This window comes from Lacerta agilis, chromosome 8, assembly GCF_009819535.1.
Source record: "Lacerta agilis isolate rLacAgi1 chromosome 8, rLacAgi1.pri, whole genome shotgun sequence".
Lineage (NCBI taxonomy): Eukaryota > Metazoa > Chordata > Lepidosauria > Squamata > Lacertidae > Lacerta > Lacerta agilis.
In genome coordinates, this window is record NC_046319.1 from 3402417 (window position 1) to 3422848 (window position 20432).

The following is a 20432-nucleotide window of genomic DNA, read 5'->3' on the forward strand; positions in this document are numbered from 1 at the left end:
TCACCATCCAACTTCTTAAGAGATAAAAGTGCTGTTCAGCTATCAGAAATTAGTTGGCAATTTGCCTGGCTGATTCCAAAAATGAAAATGCCAACATAGCTTAGCAAAGATGGGTTGAGTTGTCCTTGTCAGTTCATTTCCCCCCTCATTATAAAATGTGTGTGAGTTTCCTCATGGGAAAGGTATCTTTGTCTCATCCGTGTCAAATACTTCAACATGTGAGGCAGGGATAGGTTGTTTCACACACAAAAAAATTCTGCATGAATTGCAACCTCTGAAGGCAGAGGGGGGAGTCAAAGAGCCCTGGTCAAAATGATTTCCAAACTTTCTCTATATGGTATGGTCTTTTGGGTTCTTGTAAGCGCTTCAAGATGGTGGTGGTCATAGCTCTCCCCATTTTATCCACAAAGCAACCTTGTGATGTTGGTTAAGCTGAGACACAGTGACTAAAGCCCATGTCACCTAGTGACCTTCATGACTAAGGTGATCTTTGAATTCTGCTCTGTCCAAGACTCTCTAATAACCACTACATCATACTGACTCTCCCTGGACCCAATTTGTTAGGGCTGATGAAAGTTGGGTTCCATCACTCTCTGGAAGGCTGGAACGAGGTAACACAAAGCAATTGTTTCCAAAGAGATAGTTGTGTTAGTCTGTTGCAGCACAAAACAAACTGGAAAGTCAACTAACTGCAGAGACAGGTACCGTATTTTTTGCTCCATAAGACGCACCTGAACATAAGACACACCTTGTTTTTAGAGGAGGAAAGGGGGAAAAGCCCTGGTTTTTTGAGGATCAGTGGAAAGTGGTGCAGCTTTCTTTGCAAAGAGGAAAAGCCCCGTTTTTATGGGGTTCAACTCACAGTTCTGCAGCTTCTAGTCCTGCAGCCATTTCTACAGTTTCCAGACAGATAATCTAATCAGCCAGTCACATGTCACTGGGGAAACAAACAGCTTCCCTCTGCATTCAACAATGGAGGCCTGGGCAAGGGGGCGGGGCTGGAAAGGGAGCCTTATCTCCCAATCACTTGCTGAACAGCTGTTCAGCTGCTTCCTTTCAACACCCCCCATCTCTCTTTGTAAAAAAAAAAAAAAGAGCACGATCTGCTTTTGGCCCCTAGGCAATTTGGCTCCAGGGACCATGCATTCGCTCCATAAGACGCACAAACACCCCCCTACTTTTTAGGAGAAAAAAAGTGTGTCTTATGGAGCGAAAAATACGGTCTATTATTTTGCATGAAGAAACACATGTATTGATTCTGCCAGCAAGGTAATATTAGATACCTACACTAGAGAGCAGAGACATAGCCACAGATGACTGTGCTGCTGTTTCATATTCCCCAATCAGGATAACTATCTTGCTCATGCTAGGGCATCTTAATTAGCTTCCTGCACCTGACATAGGATCCTAATTACAAGCCAGAAAAGCAAGTGTCAAAGACATACTTCAAACTGGGGCTAGGACAATGGGACAGCCCCAAAGGCTGCTTGTGGAAAAGGTAAAAATACATACAGAGAAAGTCTAGGACAGGGTAGTCAACCTTTTTATACTTACCGCCCACTAATGCATCTTTCTTGATGGTAAAATTTCCTTACTGCCCACCAGTACTCGAAGGAAGGAGGATTCAGCTTGTGCCGTAGAACCCCCTACTGTAAGGTTACCAGATGTCCCCGTTTCCCGGGGACGGTCCCTGGATTTACAAACCAGTCCTCATACAAAATCCATTGAAGTTGGAAAGTGTCCCCGGATTCATTGAAAAAAGTCTGGTAACCTTACCCTACCGCCCACCTAGAATCCTGAAACGCCCACTAGTGGGCAGTAGGAACCAGGTTGACAACCCCTGGTCTAGGAACTAGTTCCCCCTCCCACAAGAAAAGTAGCAAGGGGGTTGTTCCTAAATATCTTTATTTGGGAAAACAAGTAGGAACACAGCAGAACCAACTGAGTCCACTCACATAAAAATACTGTGCACAAAACTGTTCGAGTTGCTCAGAGTTAAAAAACAAAACAAAACAGGAAGGGCAGAGGTAATTTCTCAAATGCCAGTAGGCCTCTCTCAGCAGTTGAAAGTGAACAGAAACAGTTAAGTACGGAGTAACCTAACTCTCCAGACAGCAGACGTTCACAAACGTCTCTAGAAGCAGACATTGTGGACAGCCCATTCCATGGAGGCTCGGAATTGCACTCATACAAGACAGAAGCTGAAGGCCCAGCTCAATCAGTATCGCTGTCACTCTCCGCCTCCTTCACATCCACACTGAACTTGTACTCCTGGTCGCAGCCCATGTAGGCATCACTCATGAAATAGAGGGTGTAGTTGTGAGTCCCAGTGGCTGGTGCCACAAAGTCCAGTTTCACCTAAAAGGAGAAAGAGCATGAACTGGGGTGTGAAGGGCTTGTTCCACAAGGAAGGTATGGGGTGAGAAGCAAGCTCAGAAAAATGGGGCTCCATGCACACCCTGTGCTGAGAGCTGGGCAGGAAGGAACTGGAGGGGATGCCCTCTGATATGAGGGTATAGACATTGATATGACCTGCCTAGCAGAGCAAGTGGGAGAAACAACCCATTCCAGGATTCCCACCTCCTTGTAGGGGGCCCTTTGCAGACCACTCTTCATTTTGAAGTTTCAGATTTTCTGACAATCAGTGACAGTTATGATAAGCAGGACTTTGGGTATTCTGCAGTTTAACAGAATGCAAGGGAATTGGCATTGGACGTAAGCTGCTGCTTCTAGCAACTCTTGCCTCCCTCTCTTATTGCATGGGGTGGCACTCCAAATGTTGCTGAACTATCTCCCATCAGCCCATAGGAGTTGCAATTCAGCAACATGCTCGCTACTCCTGCCTTACTCATACCAATAACAAACTTAGTTGGTCTCTAAGGTGCTACTGGAAGGATTTTTTTTACCATGTTTTAAAGTGTGTGTACAAGGCCTGCTAGAATCCCAGAAGCTGCAGGAGATGGGTTTTCAGCCCAGTCAAGGATCAGCAAACCCCAATTTGCATGTGCTACTAATATCACATAATGCACTTGGAATTCCTGGGGCCAGGAGGAGTCCAGGCTCTTGAGCATAAGCACAATTTTATTTTCAGTGATCCCAAACTTATCTTATAATCTGAAAAAAATGTTGAGGCCAGTAATACCAGGACATGGTCAATAAGGCCAACAAAAATCAGACTGCTGCAAGGTGTGTCAAGCTGTCCATTTGGGAGGAGGATGAGTTAGCTAAAGATCCCACCTCCAACATCCCACACACTACCGGTCCTCCTTCACCATCCCCAGCTCCAGCCTGAACAGAATTCAGGTGTGCTTATATAATAGGAGATGCACAGCATGGACATTTCCTGTGATCTAAAATATGGGTTTAGGGGGGTGTTTAGAGGTTGAATCTTAGTCAAAGCTCTCTCCTGACATGGTTTCAAGAGTAGAGCAGGCTTCTCGGGGGGGGGGGGGGGAGAGCTAGCTTTACTGTGCTGCCCACTATGTCCCTTCCCGCTGCTTCAGCAGGTTTTCTGAGCTGCTCAATTTTTCTGTTTGCAGCTAAGAGCCAGAAAATAATCTCAATTGTTTTACATGAGTGATTGCCTGGATCCCTGTTACGCTGCAGCCTGTGGGAGGCCAAAGAAGCCACACCCTTATGGTCTCCCTCACTGGGTGTCTTTAACCTCCCCCTTTGCTTGATAATTCTGTCCCATTGGCCAAAAAGCAGGAGGTCCCTGACCTACAATGTTGAGGATGCCCTGGCCTAACACAAGGCTCATGACAGCAGCAATTATGCCTCCCCATGAGGCTCTTCTAGAGGTGAAATGAATCATCATGGTTGTTCCCAGATCACTCACCTTAGCCTTCTGCTGCAGCGTCAGTCTCTTGATGGAGATAAGGCTGTTGGATTTGGAGTCTCCAATCACAACCCACCAGCCTTCCTCGCGTTTCTGCAGATGGGAGGGGGAAAGTGAGGAAGACAACTTGTGACACCCTCCCTGCCCCTCTGCATCACAACCCTGTAGATTTCAGCCCCATCCTACCCTTTGCCTCCCACAAGTGGGCCCAGCTGGACTGCATCAAGCACAGGCTGGGCAGGGCTCAACATACCTGCGGGAAGAGGGGCGCAATCACTGGTCCAGTGACTTCTTCCTCTCGCTCCAGCTGCACCAGCACCACCACTGGCCCTCCGCTGAAGAAACAAACCACATTAGACACACACACCTGGAACAATGTGCTAAGGGTGAGCATGCAAAGGTTACTAACTGGCCTGCAAGCGGCAACGTGCATAGAAGCCTATTTGGCAGCAAATCACATGGCAAAATCATGGCCTGCAGTGAAAAATCAACCACAGCAGCTTTCATTTTGAAAACGGAGGAAGACTTGGTTATTTTGAAGAAAACCCTCTGAAAGGGCACAAAAAATGAAGAATAATGCCTCCCCCTCACACACACCAGCTAAGTAACAAGAATAAATTAAGACTGCTTGGTCAAATTTACATCTTCTGACTTTATTTTTCATTGCTATGCTCCATTACCTGCGAATACCATCCTTTTCCACCACTTCATAGGAAAGCTCAATGTTAGGGTAGCGGTTACAGAAGCGGGCCACATCAGCAATTTGGGTGTCAGAGAGCTGCAGCAGGGCGTTGCGGTCTTCGTCCTCCATTTCCATGATGTCAAATACACTCTCCACTCCCTGCAAAAGGGTAGACATGGGATAAGCCAGCCTGTGTGGCCAAGAAAGGAGCAGGTTCCTGGTAACCACAATGAACAGCTGCGTGTGGAACAACCTCCCGGCTTCCCTGCCTGTGTCTGCTCTCACCTTCTCCGTGCAGCGCTTGATGTGCTCAGAGGTGAAGTGGGGCAGCTGCTTCAGGTAGGAGTCCTTTGACCACATGGCCTGGGTGACCATCTGGGCCAGCTCCATGGCAGCCAGAGCAGGACTCAGCCAGCCGTTGCTGGACAGAACATCCACGCAAGCTTGGATCAGACGAATTGCCTGAGAGAAAAGACAGAACAAAGGAGTTTAGCATCCCAGACATCAGCAGAAAAAGGGAACAATGCCCTCAGCTAGCCAAGCTTCGAATACGAGACCAAATGGGAATAGGCAGTATCTGTTGTGAACTCGTCCTGAAGCAGCAGGAAGCTGTGGGTGCCCCCTCAGCCGTGTTTTTGCTCTCCCCCCAATACCTTGCTGAGAATCTCCTCTGTGTCAGACTGGAGCTCTGCACTCAGCTGCATACGTGACAGATGAGCCTGAAGCAGAAGGTTCGTTTTGACATGGGGGTCATTGAATTTGGGGTTATTCAGCTTGTGAGGCACTTTCTGGGCAAGCTGAGAAAAAGAGAGAAGCAACATTCAGCACACAGTAATGTTCTCTAGACCATCTCTAAGCACCAAATGCAATCACACAATTAATTGGCAGGAGCAAGACTGATTGGAACCCAAAGATCAGCACTCTCTCACCTATTGAAGAGAAGCCAATGGGCTGTATAAAATTTCCCAAGTCAACCAACCACCCCACGCCCACGCCCATCAAACTGAAGAGCTGACTCACCTGGCGCAGGAGGTTGTCCTCATGGTGCCGGATGGGAATGTTCTCATACTCAGCAGCATTGGAAATGATTTCAATCAGACCTCGCACTTTGGTCTTGGCGTTCAGGGACATGCTGAAGAGCTCTAGAGGTGGTGGTGGGTTTTGAATAAAAGAAAAGGTAGCATCAGGTATGAGGCTGCAGCCTCCGACAACAAGCAACACACAGCATGCCATGCACAGGGGCCACGGTGTCTGTCACTCCCAGCACGCCCCTTACCAATGGTGGTGTAGTTGATGTAGTAATAAGCTGCAATCATGCCCAAGTTCAAAGGCGCAACGTCCATCTCATCCTCAATGCTGATACACTTGGACTGCTCAAGGTCACTAAGTGTCTGCTCCACCAACTCTGACAGGTGGTCACTGAGATGCCTGTGCGAAACTCCTGAACAAAGAGACAAAGGAAGACAGATGCTGCACATCCACAGGGGTTGCAAACAGGACCTTGAAATAATCTTTGTGTTTTGTTACTTCAGAACCACTACAACTTTGAGGAAGGACAGTGTGAAAGCGTAATAAACAATCCTTCTCCATTCCCCTCCCTCTTCTCCATGCATGTGGCAGGATAAAGGCGCAAAGCAACAAAAACAGGGGCAGGGGTTGGGATTCTGCTTTCCCACCTTGCAGGTTGTAGTAGTTGGGGTTCTGAGTCATCCTGCGATACAAGAAGGTCCAGGTGAGATAGTCGACAGCATCCTGCTTGTTCTCAATGGTCTTGGTGACGATCTCGGCATTGAAGTGATCATGCATGCAGTGGTCTAAATGGGACTCCACTGGGAGGGGCTCGTATAGGAACTTCTTGAAGAAATCCTTTGAGTGGGAGGACCAAAATGGCATTTTAGTGTGTCAAACAATTTACGAGTTCCCCACTCTGAACAAAGGAATACTCAAATCCAGACTGGAAGAGAAACTGTGCCTCAAGCAAACTTCATCCAGGGAACATATGGAAGAAATGTGATCCTACATTTCTTCAGGCCCCCAGCCCTGAAGAACATGCAAATCTACTCATTCTCTGTTGTTTGCTCACCTTCTTGGATCCTTGGCACATGATGACACAGCGCCCCTCATCATCCAGCAGTGGGCGGTTTGCATGGCCCACCATCTGCAACACATCATAGATGGGGTAATCCACATACCTGGCATATAGGAAAGTAATTAACTATGTTAATAGAAGCAGAAGGCAAAAGATTTAGAATTCTGTAGAGGGGGAAACTTCTGCAATATGCATGTCATGACAAATTTCCAGATTCAGTCTGACTGGCTGAAAGTTAAAAGGTCAGACCTACTCGAGTTAGTTCATTTTCTGCAAGGGATGGAGGAGATCCAGTGGGTTGCTTCTCCTGCTCATCCATGGATCTCCCTCCTCCGCTGCACCAAATTTCCTTGTGAAGAAACCAGGGCAGCAGCTTGGAAAACTGGAGGTAAAAAATGCACAGGAATCTTCACCGAGGACTGAGGGTTCTACGTAAAGAATGAAAGGCCCACTTAAATTCCTTCTGGCCTCTATGAGGATACCAGCAGGAGCGTAGGAAGTGGGGGGCAGGGGCGGTCCACCCCATGTGCCATCATGGAGGGGGGTGACAAATTATCAAGGAACAATTACTGTCCTACTAGGGTGGTTAAAAAAAAACCTTTCTTTGAAAATGCCTGCTCCAAAGGTCTTATCTTACTACACTAGGGATTATATAGCTATATATGAAATTTCATGCATATCATTTAATATCTTGACCCTCCACGAAAATAGCCATTTACTTGGCCGTTTTCCTACATCGTGAAGGCTGAAATTTCAATTCAGTAGAACACTTACTGTTCCCAACCCTAACCCTGCGGAAAGCCATCTAATTAGACATTAATTTGATTTTGACATGTTTTTAGGAGATAATTTAATTATTGTGTGATTTTATACCAATGTTATTTATCTGATGTTAGCCGCCCTGAGCCCGACTTTGGCTGGGGATGGCGGGATATAAATAAAAGTTTAGTGTTACTTATTATTATTCCTTTGTAAGAAAATATAAAATAACGTAAAACGTAAAACCATTTTTGCAGGAAAAATAAATAAATAAATCAGGGGGGGGGGCGACAAGAAATTTTCCGCACCGGGTACCACCTGACCTTCCTATGCCTCTGGGTACCAGTACCTGGCCACATATTTTCAGTTGCCCAAATCACAAGAACCACCAACGTGTGTTGTTGATATGCATGTTTCAATCTGCAGGGAAATTAATACTTGGACTCTTGGTCAGATATTATATTCTGTAAACCATAGCCAAATTGCAGCTATTGATAAAGGTAATGCATGAGACACATGAAAACCCTTTTTTTTTCACATCAGTGTCACTCTAGGAGTAAGATATACACATCTGGTTGACCAGCTTCTAGATTATCCCAACTTGTGCCTGAGCAGCCAGGCTTAAACAAGGCCTATCTTAACAACAAAAAAACCAGCCCCAAGTGAGATGCTCTCCTTTAGTGTCTGGGGTGAGCCTCACTTTCCCTTTCACCACCCTGGGCTGCCACAGTGAGGACTAGAATCTTGAGACTGAGGCAAAACGTTGACGAGGAGTCAGAGCTGCTCTGCAAACTTTGGCCGGTTTTTTAAATACCAATCTTTTCCCAGTGGCTCTTACATTCCTCACTGCGTAGCCCAACAGTCCTCACCTTTCCCGTGGGCCCAAACCCAGCAACCCACCTCCCTTCACTCACGCATGGATCTTGCCGTTGTAGTACTGTGTGTCCATGATGATCACGAGGTGAGAAGCTACATTCATTCCCCAGCAGAGGCTCCGCGAGGCCACCACCACCTGAATGGCACCTAACAGCAAAACAGAACAGCAGAACTAGATGAGAACCAATTCATCGCCCAGCTGACTGTGGGGGAACACATATAGAAGCAGCGAAGTATGATTCAGATACCTAAGCCCTTTCATGACATTATCCAGTGTCGATAATGAACATGCATAGTTGAAGGGGTGGAGCCTGCCACCACAATGCCACCCACCACCTGACATTTCTATTATATCAATTACATCTGAAAAAAATCTAGATTTCTAATTTCCTACAGGTCACCAAGAAACCTAATCATACACCGAGAATAATATTTAACAAAAGAGATTGTGTGCACAAAGGAAGATATGAAGGTTGCTTTACAGGATGGCCAATTACTGAATCCTCAGGGGTGGCGAACCTGATTTTGCACACAAACTGAGTAGTTGATCGCCTTATTATTATTATTATTATTATTATTATTATTATTATTATTATTAATTGAATTTATATACCGCCCGATACCCGGAGTTCTCAAGGCAGTTCAGTGTTGCTGGAAGAAATACTTAGGAAGAAAAGCTTCTCAAATACAGAACACATGAGCTCACGAAACACATACATAAGCATGAGAGGTGTAACATAAAATGCTCAATATCTCCATTACTTTAAAATATATTTTTCCCTTATGTATGAAACTTTTCAACAGTGAGGCGGGTGGTAAACCAGCAGAATCCCATATCTGTCCTGATTCCCCAGTGCCAGGAACACACACTCTAGATTTCCCCAACTGGAGATAGAGAATCTCTATAGACCAAAGCAACTCCCCCTCCCTGACCCTTGAGTTGGGCTGGATGCTGCACTGAGTACCCAGGTGGGCACAGCTGGGTGAGACCAACACCACCCTGTTCACGCACCCAGGCTTCAGTGATACATGCCAGATCAGCCTCCTCATCCGTTCAACAGCAGCAGTTGCAGACCCGAGGGTTGGCTGATATGACAACCACAATTCCCCAGGTTGGAGGAGGGGCTGGTACATGGTATAGTCACTAATTGCCTGAGCCGCGTGCCCCTGACCTGGCCTGCCCCTCTTCCCACACCATACCTCCCCCTACCCAGAACCACTGTAATTGGGGCTCCTCCAGCTCTCCCTGCTCCTCTCCTCCCAGGCACATCCCACAAAATGCCCTTACAACTCAGTTAAACACAGTTATAACACTAAAAAAGGATATGAAAAACAATTTAAAAGAAGTATCCTAAATAAATAAAAAAATCAACAACCGGGAGCCTGATTTGACCTTCAGTCTTGTACACAGCCATCTCTGATTTACATCTGAGTTACTACCTTGTGGGTTTTTGGAATCCCCCCCCCCCTTCCGAATAGAGACATTTCTTTATGGTGCTTGATAATCCCTCATTTTCTAAATTGACCGATAAATCTGCCGTCTGCTCCCACCCCACTTTACCTGAGCCAAAAAGCTGCTCCACAACTCTTCGCTCCATGGAGGTCAGTCCCTCATGCAGGTATCCCACTCCATTCACCAGGGTCTCCTTCAAGGTGTTGTCATTCAGCTTGTCCAAGTAGGGAGCCACATCCTTCTCAGTGCAGTGCAGGAACCTGGCAAGGAGCAACAAGCCAGATCGAAGTCAGGACAGCCAGCAGACCAAGACAAACTTCCTCATTCAGTCAACAGCCTCCATCCTATCACCCAAAAGAAGGGTGACCCCCTCCTGTCCCCAGAACCTTAAAAGCAGATGGGAACCACCAACTGTCAATGACACGAGTTTCTCATCAACACTTCCCTCAACAGTGAAAAGAGTGGATCACATATAAACTTCTTCTAACAGAAAGAGGAGGGAAACAGGAACTGAAAAAGTATGAGGAGATTAAGGAATAGCTATCAAGCTGGTTGGATTATTTTCAAATTAACGACATATATACTTCCAACATCCCTTGCCCATGTTTGGCCCTCACAAACTTTATTACTTCCTTATCTTCTGCCCCAGACTGAGCTAGATCTGCTTCACCCCAGATCCCCCAGCATGTAGACATTAAGCACATACACATCCAGCCAAATACAAATTAAATAGGTGGGCCCATCACACCCATTCTTTCAGATTCTTCATATCATTTTTAAACGCCAAAGTCACTGAAAGATTATAGAGGGAAGGCGTTCCAAAGAGCAGGTCCCTCCCTATTCTTGAACAGCTACACTCCAGTGCCCTTTAGAGCTTCTTGCCCCTTCCCAATGACTGATAGAGGTACAATAAAAAAGGAATCACACACAGGTTGCAAAATTCAGCTTCTCCTCTTGTATCATTAAGTTATCTGGAGCACAGTTTACATGATGTCCTGCCCATACCTTTGTCTCTGGACATCTGATGCACAGGTGGTGAGGATGTCAATGGCTGTGAGGCGCGTCTGCTTGCGAGACGGAACAAACACGATTACTGGCTTCTTTGGAGAGTGCTTCATGATAGCATGATAGACTGGCTTGGCCATGGACAACAGGCGGGTCTGCGTGTGGCTGATGTTGAAGCCCTTGGGAGCAGCGAAAGAGAAGAGAGAGGAGGGTGATGATGATGCCAAACCTCAGTGCTTGGAAGAGGCTAGTGGAAGGGTCCCAGGTTCAATCCCTAGGGTCTCCAGGCAGGGCTGGGACGAAGGCCTGCCTGAAACCTTCAAGAGCTGCTTCCTGTCAGTATTGACTGTACCAAGCTGAATGGCCCTTTGAGCTAGATGAACATCATCTTTCTATGTTCCTAGAGTTCCCCAGAGGTTGGGGGGGGGTAGGAACTTACTTGGATGTGTAGCTCCAGGGGCACAGGGCGCACGTTGGGGTGGAAGTTGAAGGTGGCTGTGGCACTGCAGCCTAACCAGTGGGCCACATCCTTGGCGTTGGACAGTGATGAGCTCAAGGCCACAATGCGGATGGGCCGCTCAATCTGGGAGGAGATGTAGCGCATCCGGGAACAGATCACCTCCAAGACCGGCTGCAGAAGGAAGCCAAAGACACCTGGGTTATTTCAAGCACCCTCAGCCATTCCACATCTAGATATTTTCATCAACAGGTCAGGAAAGACATGACATTAAGTGCTCGAGCCTCACACATGCTTTTGTGGCCTTAAAAATGCCACACAAAACGGAGAAACTAAAACTACAATGGGCCGAATGAGAGGTACAATCCCTTTTGCTAGCCGCTCCTCCTCCATCACCACTACTAGGATCTTCACTTTCCAGCTCTTTGCTCAACCATCCCACCTCCCTTCGATCTCTTAGGCAAACTGCAGAAGAATTCCAAGTGATTATACCTCAGTGCAACCAGTTAATGTGAACAGGTGATACAATTAACAAGAGATCTTGGCAGGCTGTTTTTCATTTTGAGTATGCATAGATATGTAACTTGTATGTAATTAATTGACCTTCTTTTTACAATGTTGAATATTGATATATTGTTTTTGTTTTCAGATCCCTCCCTATTGAGCTGTTTTGAAAATAAAATCCTAATTTGGCAGCACATTGATATACCATACTTTTCTGTGTATAATCTAGGTTTTTTTCTTTTAAAACTATGCTAAAAAATGGGGTGCAAAGGGTGGACGTTAGATTGATTGCTGCCATGGCTGTCAGCTGCTATTGGTAGCTGTGTCAATGGCTGGTGTTGATTGGCTGACACTGTGGCAATTGGGTGGGCGATTGGCAGCTTCTGCCGGCAAGGGGACAGACGGGAGGCGGATTTTGCGACGCGTGCGGATGAGCGATTTTGTGCCACCACCCCCCTTAAAAAAAGCTCTGTGCCATCTCCCCTCATTTTCTTCTTAAACTTGAGTCCCCCAAAATAGAGGGCGTCTTATACATGGAGGCATCTTATACATGGGAAAATACAGTATATTCTCCTTTGTTTTGGGGTTCACTTTGAATGCTCAATGGTTTTTGCATTTTCTTGATGCAACCACTAACATTAATACTTCAGTGTCCACTCTCTGGAAGGCAGATTTTGAGATGATTGAAGGACCCTGACTTTGACTAGCTGGGTTAGGCGGAAAGCCTCCAAGAGAGAGATGACAGCTCTATAGGAAAAGCCCACAATCTTCACATCCAGCTGGCACCTGCTATTGCCAACTGCTATCAACAATTACTAAAATTGACAATTTCAGCCATCATTTTTGATGCCCAACTGGTTCATTGGTAATATCTGTTACTCAGGGGAGGGTGGTAGAACTGAGTTTTGGATCCAAATGTCCCCATATTTAATCCCTACGATTTCCAGGTAGGTGTGGGAAAAGCTCCCTTCCGAAAACCTCAAGAGCTATTGTTAGATTGTGTAGATAGACAATACTGAGATACGTGGTTCAAATGCCTGCTGACAGAAGGTGTCTTCCTATCCCTGGGTAAGTTATCTTTGAAAACCACCAGCAATAAAAGACATGGACCTGTTTGGATGCCTCACATTCTGCTCAGCACACACTGGCTGTGGGAGCTACTTCTAATTGTAACCCCTCATGCAATGTCAGGTGCTGCACAAGATGCTGGGAAGGAGAGGGGTGCTTAGGGGATGCAACGGTTACAGATTTCTGTCTCCTTCTGTTGCCCAGAACGAGAAACTCCTCAGTACACAGGCTATCCAGCAGCTCTGCATGGAAAGCCCCCCAAGAAGGAAAATTCAGTGTCCTGCTTTCTCCCCCAGAGCCCCTTTGTGGGGAGCTGCATTCCCCATGAGACTCACCCCATTCTCGCCACCAATGAGGTGCACTTCATCCACAATAAAGAGGTTGACGTTTTGCACGTTCTTGCGCTGCTTCCAGCGCCGGGAAAGGATGTCCCACTTCTCAGGAGTGCTGATTATAATGTTGCCTTTGCCCAACAGCTTCAGGTCAGTGCTGGTCTCCCCCGTCAGCAAGACAACTTTCTTGAGTAGGCGCTCTTGGAACTTCTCATACCAATCCAGGAAGATCTTCCATGGCAAAAGGAAGAGGAGACAATGTTCTTAACAGCCGTCCTTCCAAGCACTCTCTCCCTCACACACACAAAGAACACCTTCTCTAGTGTTTCTAGCTTACAACCAACAAAGTGATCATCCAGACTTGTCCACATATATTCTGCAATGCTTTTATTACATCTTTGCAGAATCTGAACTTCACTCACAAAGCAAGGAGAATAAGGAGGACAATGGGGGAAGTAAAGAAAGCTGTGTAAAATATACTTAAGTATTTGTCCCACATAAGGCCAAAAGCTACCCCTCAGAACACCCTATCCAGACCCCCTTCTTTTGCTTTTCTGCCTGCAAACCTTTCAGTGGGAAGAGGAATTGATTAAAGCTATTCTTATCACCCTCCTGGAAAGGGCAGGTTTAAAAATAGTTAGGGAGTGCTGTACCTGCTCAGCAAGGGCTTCCATCGGTGTGATGTAGACACAGCGGCCTTCCAAATTCTGCAGCAACATCCTCAGAATGGCAAACTCAGCACAGATCGTTTTCCCACTGCCTGTTGGAGCTCCCACAAACACATTTTCATCGCTGTTATAGACGGTGTTGAAAACTAGACCGAGAAAGAAAAGGCAGAGGAAAATTTCCCTATGGCCAGCAAGTTACTCCAGAACCCACAAGAACCAAAAAGTACCCTTCCACTGCAAATCCCATCAAATCCAGGCAACACAACTGGGGCTGATGGGAGCATCATAAGAATCACAGAATTGTAGCGTTGGAAGGGACCCAAGGGGTCATAGAGCAATGCAGGAATCTTTTGCTCAATGTACGGCTCAAACCCATGAGCCTGAGATTAAAAATCTCATGTTCGACTGACTGAGCTCAGAGGCTGGCTGGCTGGGGCTCATGGGAGTTGCAGTTCAAAATATATAGAGGGCACCAGTTTGGTGAACATTGCTAGAAGTGTCAGTATTTGAGAAAATAATAAGAGCCTGCTGGATCAGGCCAATGGTGCATCGTATTCAACATCCTGTTCTCACAGTGGCCAACCAGATGCTTGTGGGAAACTCACAAGTGAGATCCAAGCACAAGAGGACTCCCCTCCTGTGGCTTCCAACAAGCGGCATTCATCATGGCTAGTAGTGAACTTCCCCAGCAACAGACACAGTACCTGAATTTGTAACCATGTCACAAACAAGAACCACATACCAAAGTGATGTTCACAAGACTACTAGACAGAATCCCCCAGCTATATGATGGCATGTCTGACAATTAAGAGTGCAGTTCCGAATTATGCCATTTTGTCTTGCATGCTCCAGGCTGTTGGCACCTAATATATAATACAATGCAGCTCCCACAAAACACACACACTAAGATAGTTCCTATTTTCTTGGCAGCCCTCCTCTTCACTGACTCAAGACCCAGCTGCACTGCCCACCTTGAGTCTGGATAGGATTGAAGAAGGGAAACTTGTCCTGGTAGAGGCTCTCAAAGGCGCTATTCCGCAAAGCGGAGACAGGCAGTGGCTGCAGGTCCAGCAGCTCAGTTGGCGGAGGGTACTTCTCTGGAAGGATCAGATGTCGGAAGGACACAGGCAGCTGTGTCTCACAGGCTGAAATAGTCAAGCACATAGACACAAAGAAGATGAAAACAGAGGATCTAGAGCTGTTCTCTGCTTTTAAAAGAGGTATTCTGCCCAGCCTGCTTAAAACTCCATTTGCAGTTTGCATCCATTCTTCATTACCAATGAACTTAGGATATGGGACACTTTCCATGGAAAAAAATTCAACTCTGCATCACTCCTGTGGCACGACCGACCTGTTATGAACTACTGGAAGAGGTTATAGGGCAGCCACATTTTTCCAAACATGAAGTACTGAGGGTACATAATTAACTATGCAGGTGAATGCAAACAGTACAGCAGTGATGCTTTTAACTCCTCGGTGTGGCAAAGGAAGACGAAGGGGAGGATACAACACTGGAGGGGCTTCCCTATCTTATGATTCCAGGAAGGTCTGTGGCTGTTCAGAGATGAAAGTGAGGTCCTGATTTGGCCCCACCTGGGCTGACAATGTGTAATGTGGGTGGTGCTGGTGGGCTTTCATCTTCAGGGGAGCAAGACGGGGCAGAAACATCTAGACCCCAGACCCCAGGTGGGGAGCTGGAGAACACCCTTCCGCAAAAGGATGGGGACTTACAGAGCCAGCGATCCGAGACCACCCGGATAAAGTATTGTGGGGGGAGAGGCTCGAAGACCGGCACAAAGAAAGTGATGAGATGTTCATCCTGAGCATACTTGGCCTTCAGAAGGAAATATTCGTGATGTAGGATCACTTCACTGTCCACATCCTCCACCAGGATCCAAAAGGCCTCTGAAGAACCATGCACCTGGCCCAAGAGAGGAGAAAAAATGGGATTTAAATACTGGCCCCAAGTGAAAATTCTTGCTCTGTCTGTGTAGTGTTTAAGGAACGCAACTTGTACTGCTGCTACCATTCAGTCCCCATCAATCCCTGTTCCATGAGCTGCCTCCACATCAAACTAGCTACCCAGCAAACCTCCCCACCCCCCACTTTACTGGTGGCCATTACTTCAGACCTCCAGGGGGTCCCTTTACCTTTTCATCCCACTGGAAATCTGGGGTAATTGTCAGCTCTACTTTCAGAGTAGACCTGGTGATGGGCTGCAGGTGGACAGACAACTCCAGTTTGGGGAACAAATGGACATATTTGTGGATTGTCTTCCCCATCTTTGGCATCCGAATCAGCTCCCCTGTAAACGGATGGTATTAAAGAAAAGAAGAGTAAGCAGAGATGGAGATCTGAGATGAACACATTCAAGATTCTCAGCAGGTCATAATCAAGTAGGGCCATATTCTGTGGAAAAACTGAGAGACCCTCATCGAGCCAAGAAACACTGATCCCTTAGATCCCCTCCACTGCCACACACACCCCACCTCTGTCCACTGACCTATTTCATTGTGATTCAAGTCATAGAGTCGTTCAAATGGGAAGTTTTTCTTCTCAATTTTCTTCACCACCTCTTCAGGCAGTTTCTTGAATTGACGAAGGGGGCACATGGATTGCCACCTGCATGAGCAAGAAGCACCATCAGGATTGTGCCAGCAATGATGATTAGTAAGTAATGGAAGGGAAATTTGGCACCTCCCAATTTCCTTGGTGTTTTGCCCTAAGCTCTTCCTTCAAATTGAGGAAGAAAAGTGAGGAGGTTCCTCTTCAGCCTCAAAATGGGCCCTCTGTGCAAAACCCCACATCAACCCGCAGCCCCACAAGGCTTCCTATTTCCAGTGCCTTTGGCTTGCAAGCCTTCTCAGGAGACTAAGCCAATGCTCTTCACACTGCCACCGCAAGAGACTTGGGTTGCCTGAGGGGGGCTTTTTTCTTGCCCCCCCCCCTGCCCTGGCACAATAACAAACACCATGGTCTATCCCACTTACGGGAAGTGATTCTGGAAACCAGTACGGATGCAATCACATAACTGGCTTTCTAGGGCAGGACATACTGCTAATTTTGAAATCCCAGAAACTCCAGTCTTCTAGTCCTCAGGATGGCACAAGTCCTCCCCCCCCCAACAGCTGCTTTCCCAACCAACACTTTAAAAAAAAGGTATACCACCCTACACTCAAAGGTGTCAGGGCAGTTACAGCATGAAATCACTTTTCATCCCTCCTTTTTGACTCCACATACCTATGAAATCAAACCACTGCCCACCCACTGCCAAAAGACAGCCCAGGATGAAGTAAGGCAGCACAACTGGATCAGGCTGGTGAGGGGCCTGCCAAGCTGCTGGGGTCCCCGGCCAGTGCCCAGCCTGACTGAGTGCTGGTGCCAGGCCCAGCTGCATGGCAGGGCATTATTAGATATAAAGTCTGCAATACATAAAGATTAAAAGCATGCTCTACAGCCACTACATACATTCGTTTGTCAATCATCTTGCAGAGGTTCAAAGTCTTGTCAGTAAGCTGCGCCCAACCACGGTTGAGGACAATCTCAAAGATTGCACGCATGAGCCGCCCAGCAGACTGAAAGCAGAAAACAGATGTCAAATATCAAAGAAAGAAACCTCACAGGGAGGTTTTAACTGATTTTTTGATAAAAATACAAGCATGTATCCGCATCCATCTAAAGATCCATTTTTGAAACCCACCCTGCAGGTGATCAGGCCCATTAATATAAGCCAGGTGATGCATCTCACAAAATGGCTCACAAGAAACAAAGAAGACCTCAAGGCTCCTTATTGCAATGAAGTTACAGGGCCACCCCTTTGGAATGAAGCCATCTTATACCAAGTTAAGCCACTGGTCCATCTAGCCCAGCCTTTGCCAAACTTGTGCCCTCCAGATTCTTCGGACATGCTGGATATGGCTGTTAGAAATTGTACTGCAAAAACTCTGGAGGGCACCAGGTTGGCAAAGGCTGGGCAAGCTCTACAATGCCTACTGCAGTGACTTTCCCAGTCCTGCTCCTCTAGATTGAAGGGATGCACCTGGGGCCTTCCGTATATAAAGTATGTGATCTACCCACAAGACAAGCTGTACAGGCCACCAGAAATAGTAAGTAAAAGTTCCTCTTTATCCATGCACAACAGAAGGCTTGTGATAGCTAAACAACAAACTTATTGTGATGTGGTCTTTTTCAACGTGGTGGATTCATGAAAACCTTGTAAATGGAGGATGCCGGAGCACAAAAGAGCCACTCCCAATCTGAAGGGTTACTCACCTGAGTGACATACACCATGTCCGCCATGAGAGCAAAGCCCTCCAGCTTCAGCTGGGAGATAAAGGCCTGAAGGAGCACATTGATCTAAGGAGAAGACAATAAGGGGCATTAACATCATCCAAAGAAGGGATGAGGAACCTTTTCAGGCCCACAGCCACATTCTCCTGGTGTTGGCTGCTGCAAAGCAGTAGTGGGTGGGGCCAGACCCCCACACAAGCACACACACAACATATTAAATGTGTAGCTTTGCAAGTACACTCAAGTTTCACCATAGATTTTCTTCATAGGCTTGCTTTTTTATGAAGTTGGTTTAAAACAAAACAGCTCCCAAGAGGGCAGCTAGCCAGTTACTCCCTTGGGTAAAATGACTCCCTGAACAAGTAGAAGTAGTCAATGGACAAAAAATGGGGAATTCATACAACTCAGGAACTTGCAGAACCAACCTCACTCTGGATATAAGCTTTCCCTAGAAGAGGCAGGGCTTACCTTAGCACTAGGCTCCTCAATGCTTTCTTTCACTGGGATTGGGACCCGCTCAAGTAGCTTCTGCAGTTCCAGTTTCTCTTCCTGCAGTTGTTTTTAAAATAGTAATTAGGAAAGAACTGCAAAAGATGTGCCACTCTGCCTAGCCTACAACAGCACAATATCCTTTTGAAGATGAATTAAAAAGTAGGCACCTCATCCACTTCAGAGGGCCACAGAGCAACAACTGCAGCAAGTTTAATGGAGAAATATGTATGCAGATATCAGCTTCATTCTTGATGGGTTTTCCACTGAGCTAAGCACCAGTACTTTATTCAAATTTCATTCAGTTCCTTATCAGTTTAAATACAAACATAGAAATGACGGCAATTTGGAAAAAATCAGAACAAGTTGTGTTCTCTGGTTAGAGCCTTGCCGATCCAATACCTTCATGTTTAAAAGTATTTATAGTCACAAGGACTAGGAATGTCTCCTCCACTCCACCAGTAAAAACAAGACCTTGCAGAAGAGGATACAAACTAAACACTAACAAAAATAACTACGAGGGCAGGAGGTGGGTGTCCTGCCCAACAGATCTCCGGATTCATACCTCTCTCACAGTGATGTTCTTAAACTCAGAAGAAAGTGAGAAAACCCGGAAGAGTTCAATCTCACTCAAGGTGGGCTTGAGTAGTTGGTTGTAAGTCTGTATGGTCTCATTGGTGATATAGTAGTGGCTGGCAATGCGGCCCAGCTCAGTAACCTGGGGAGAGAGGGAGGAAAGACACTTCTGGTTAACAGAATGGAGAGGAAAGAACAAACCAGGCTTCGGTTATGGAAACACATAAGTGGGGCAGGCCTCAATATTTCGAAACTTTGGTTCAAAATATGGTGGGGAGGTTGCTGCACTGGAATGAGCACGTTTTAAGAGATTTTCAATTTTAACAGATGTTCATTGGTGCCCGGACTGTTTTCCAAGCATAACTGAAGGTGCAGGTTTTAACCTTAAAAGCCCCACCAGGTCTTGAATTAGGTACTTGGAAGGACCACTGCCTCCCAACAAAAGAGATTGTTTTTGAAGGCTGTTTTTGGGGTGCTCTCACCTTTGGAAGCGAAAGGAGCAGCTGCTTCAAGAAACAAACTGCTTCAGACACAACACTAAGACAGCCACTCTGTGGTTTGAATAAAATGGAGAAGCTTGAGCTACGTGCACCAACATGTGACTTGCATATAGACTACTTTGCTTAACCAGTTTGGCATAGTGCTGTGTCTAAACACAGCCACTCATTGTAAATACTGCTATATAAAATTGTTTTTCCTCCACTCAAAATATACAAAAAATGGGCAGTGGTGACAGAGATTTAAAGTATTTTTACATTGATTGGAATGACCACAGATGTAAAGGGGAGAAAGGATCTTTGCTACATCCCTGTCTTGCCATATAGAGACATGCTACTTCAGTAAACAGTAATCATGGCTAACAGGCTTAACCTCCTTGAATCTGTGTTTTTTAAAACTCTCCAACCTAATAGCCACCATTGCTCCTTGTGGCAACAAGTTCCAGCAGTTTATTGTGCATTGTGTGAATTACTTCCTTGTATCCTGATCATGCTGCCCATCAATTTAATTGGGTGGCCCCTCCTCCCCCAAGTTCTATATCACGAGGAAAGGAGTGGGAACTCTCTATCTCCATACTTTTCACTGTCTATTGCTTTGTTTGTTTGTTTAATCTCTGCACCTCCCTTCATCTGAGGTGTAATATGCTCAAAACCATCTTGCCCTGGCTGCTGAATTCTACACCAGCTTAAGTTTCTGAACCATCTGCAGAGGCAGCCCAATGTATAATGCACACTGCAGTAATCTAACCTAGAGGTTACCAGAGCATAGATGACAGAAGTTTTATGAACCTCCAATAACACCCTTTGTTTTGTAGGTGGGTAGATGTATTAGGAGTTTCTTGGAGAAAC

General features: G+C 46.2%; 1 protein-coding gene across 1 annotated transcript in view; it reads right to left on the reverse strand.

Moving 5' to 3' along the window:
• Window positions 1-1887: 1887 nt before the first annotated feature.
• Window positions 1888-20432, reverse strand: part of SNRNP200 (small nuclear ribonucleoprotein U5 subunit 200) — a 40528-nt gene continuing 21983 nt past the window's right edge. Inside the window, exons 22-45 of the mRNA XM_033159061.1 lie at window positions 19076-19228; window positions 18490-18570; window positions 18004-18087; window positions 17200-17306; window positions 16235-16353; window positions 15882-16036; window positions 15463-15652; window positions 14703-14876; window positions 13717-13877; window positions 13067-13294; window positions 11142-11333; window positions 10703-10881; window positions 9806-9957; window positions 8283-8391; window positions 6604-6712; window positions 6197-6386; window positions 5797-5961; window positions 5541-5662; window positions 5174-5317; window positions 4806-4982; window positions 4519-4679; window positions 4092-4173; window positions 3839-3931; window positions 1888-2358 (exon numbers count right to left, since the gene is read on the reverse strand). Coding sequence (XP_033014952.1) covers window positions 2215-2358; window positions 3839-3931; window positions 4092-4173; window positions 4519-4679; window positions 4806-4982; window positions 5174-5317; window positions 5541-5662; window positions 5797-5961; window positions 6197-6386; window positions 6604-6712; window positions 8283-8391; window positions 9806-9957; window positions 10703-10881; window positions 11142-11333; window positions 13067-13294; window positions 13717-13877; window positions 14703-14876; window positions 15463-15652; window positions 15882-16036; window positions 16235-16353; window positions 17200-17306; window positions 18004-18087; window positions 18490-18570; window positions 19076-19228 — 3471 coding nt within the window. The 3' untranslated portion in view covers window positions 1888-2214. The remainder of the gene's footprint in view (window positions 2359-3838; window positions 3932-4091; window positions 4174-4518; window positions 4680-4805; window positions 4983-5173; window positions 5318-5540; window positions 5663-5796; window positions 5962-6196; window positions 6387-6603; window positions 6713-8282; window positions 8392-9805; window positions 9958-10702; window positions 10882-11141; window positions 11334-13066; window positions 13295-13716; window positions 13878-14702; window positions 14877-15462; window positions 15653-15881; window positions 16037-16234; window positions 16354-17199; window positions 17307-18003; window positions 18088-18489; window positions 18571-19075; window positions 19229-20432) is intronic.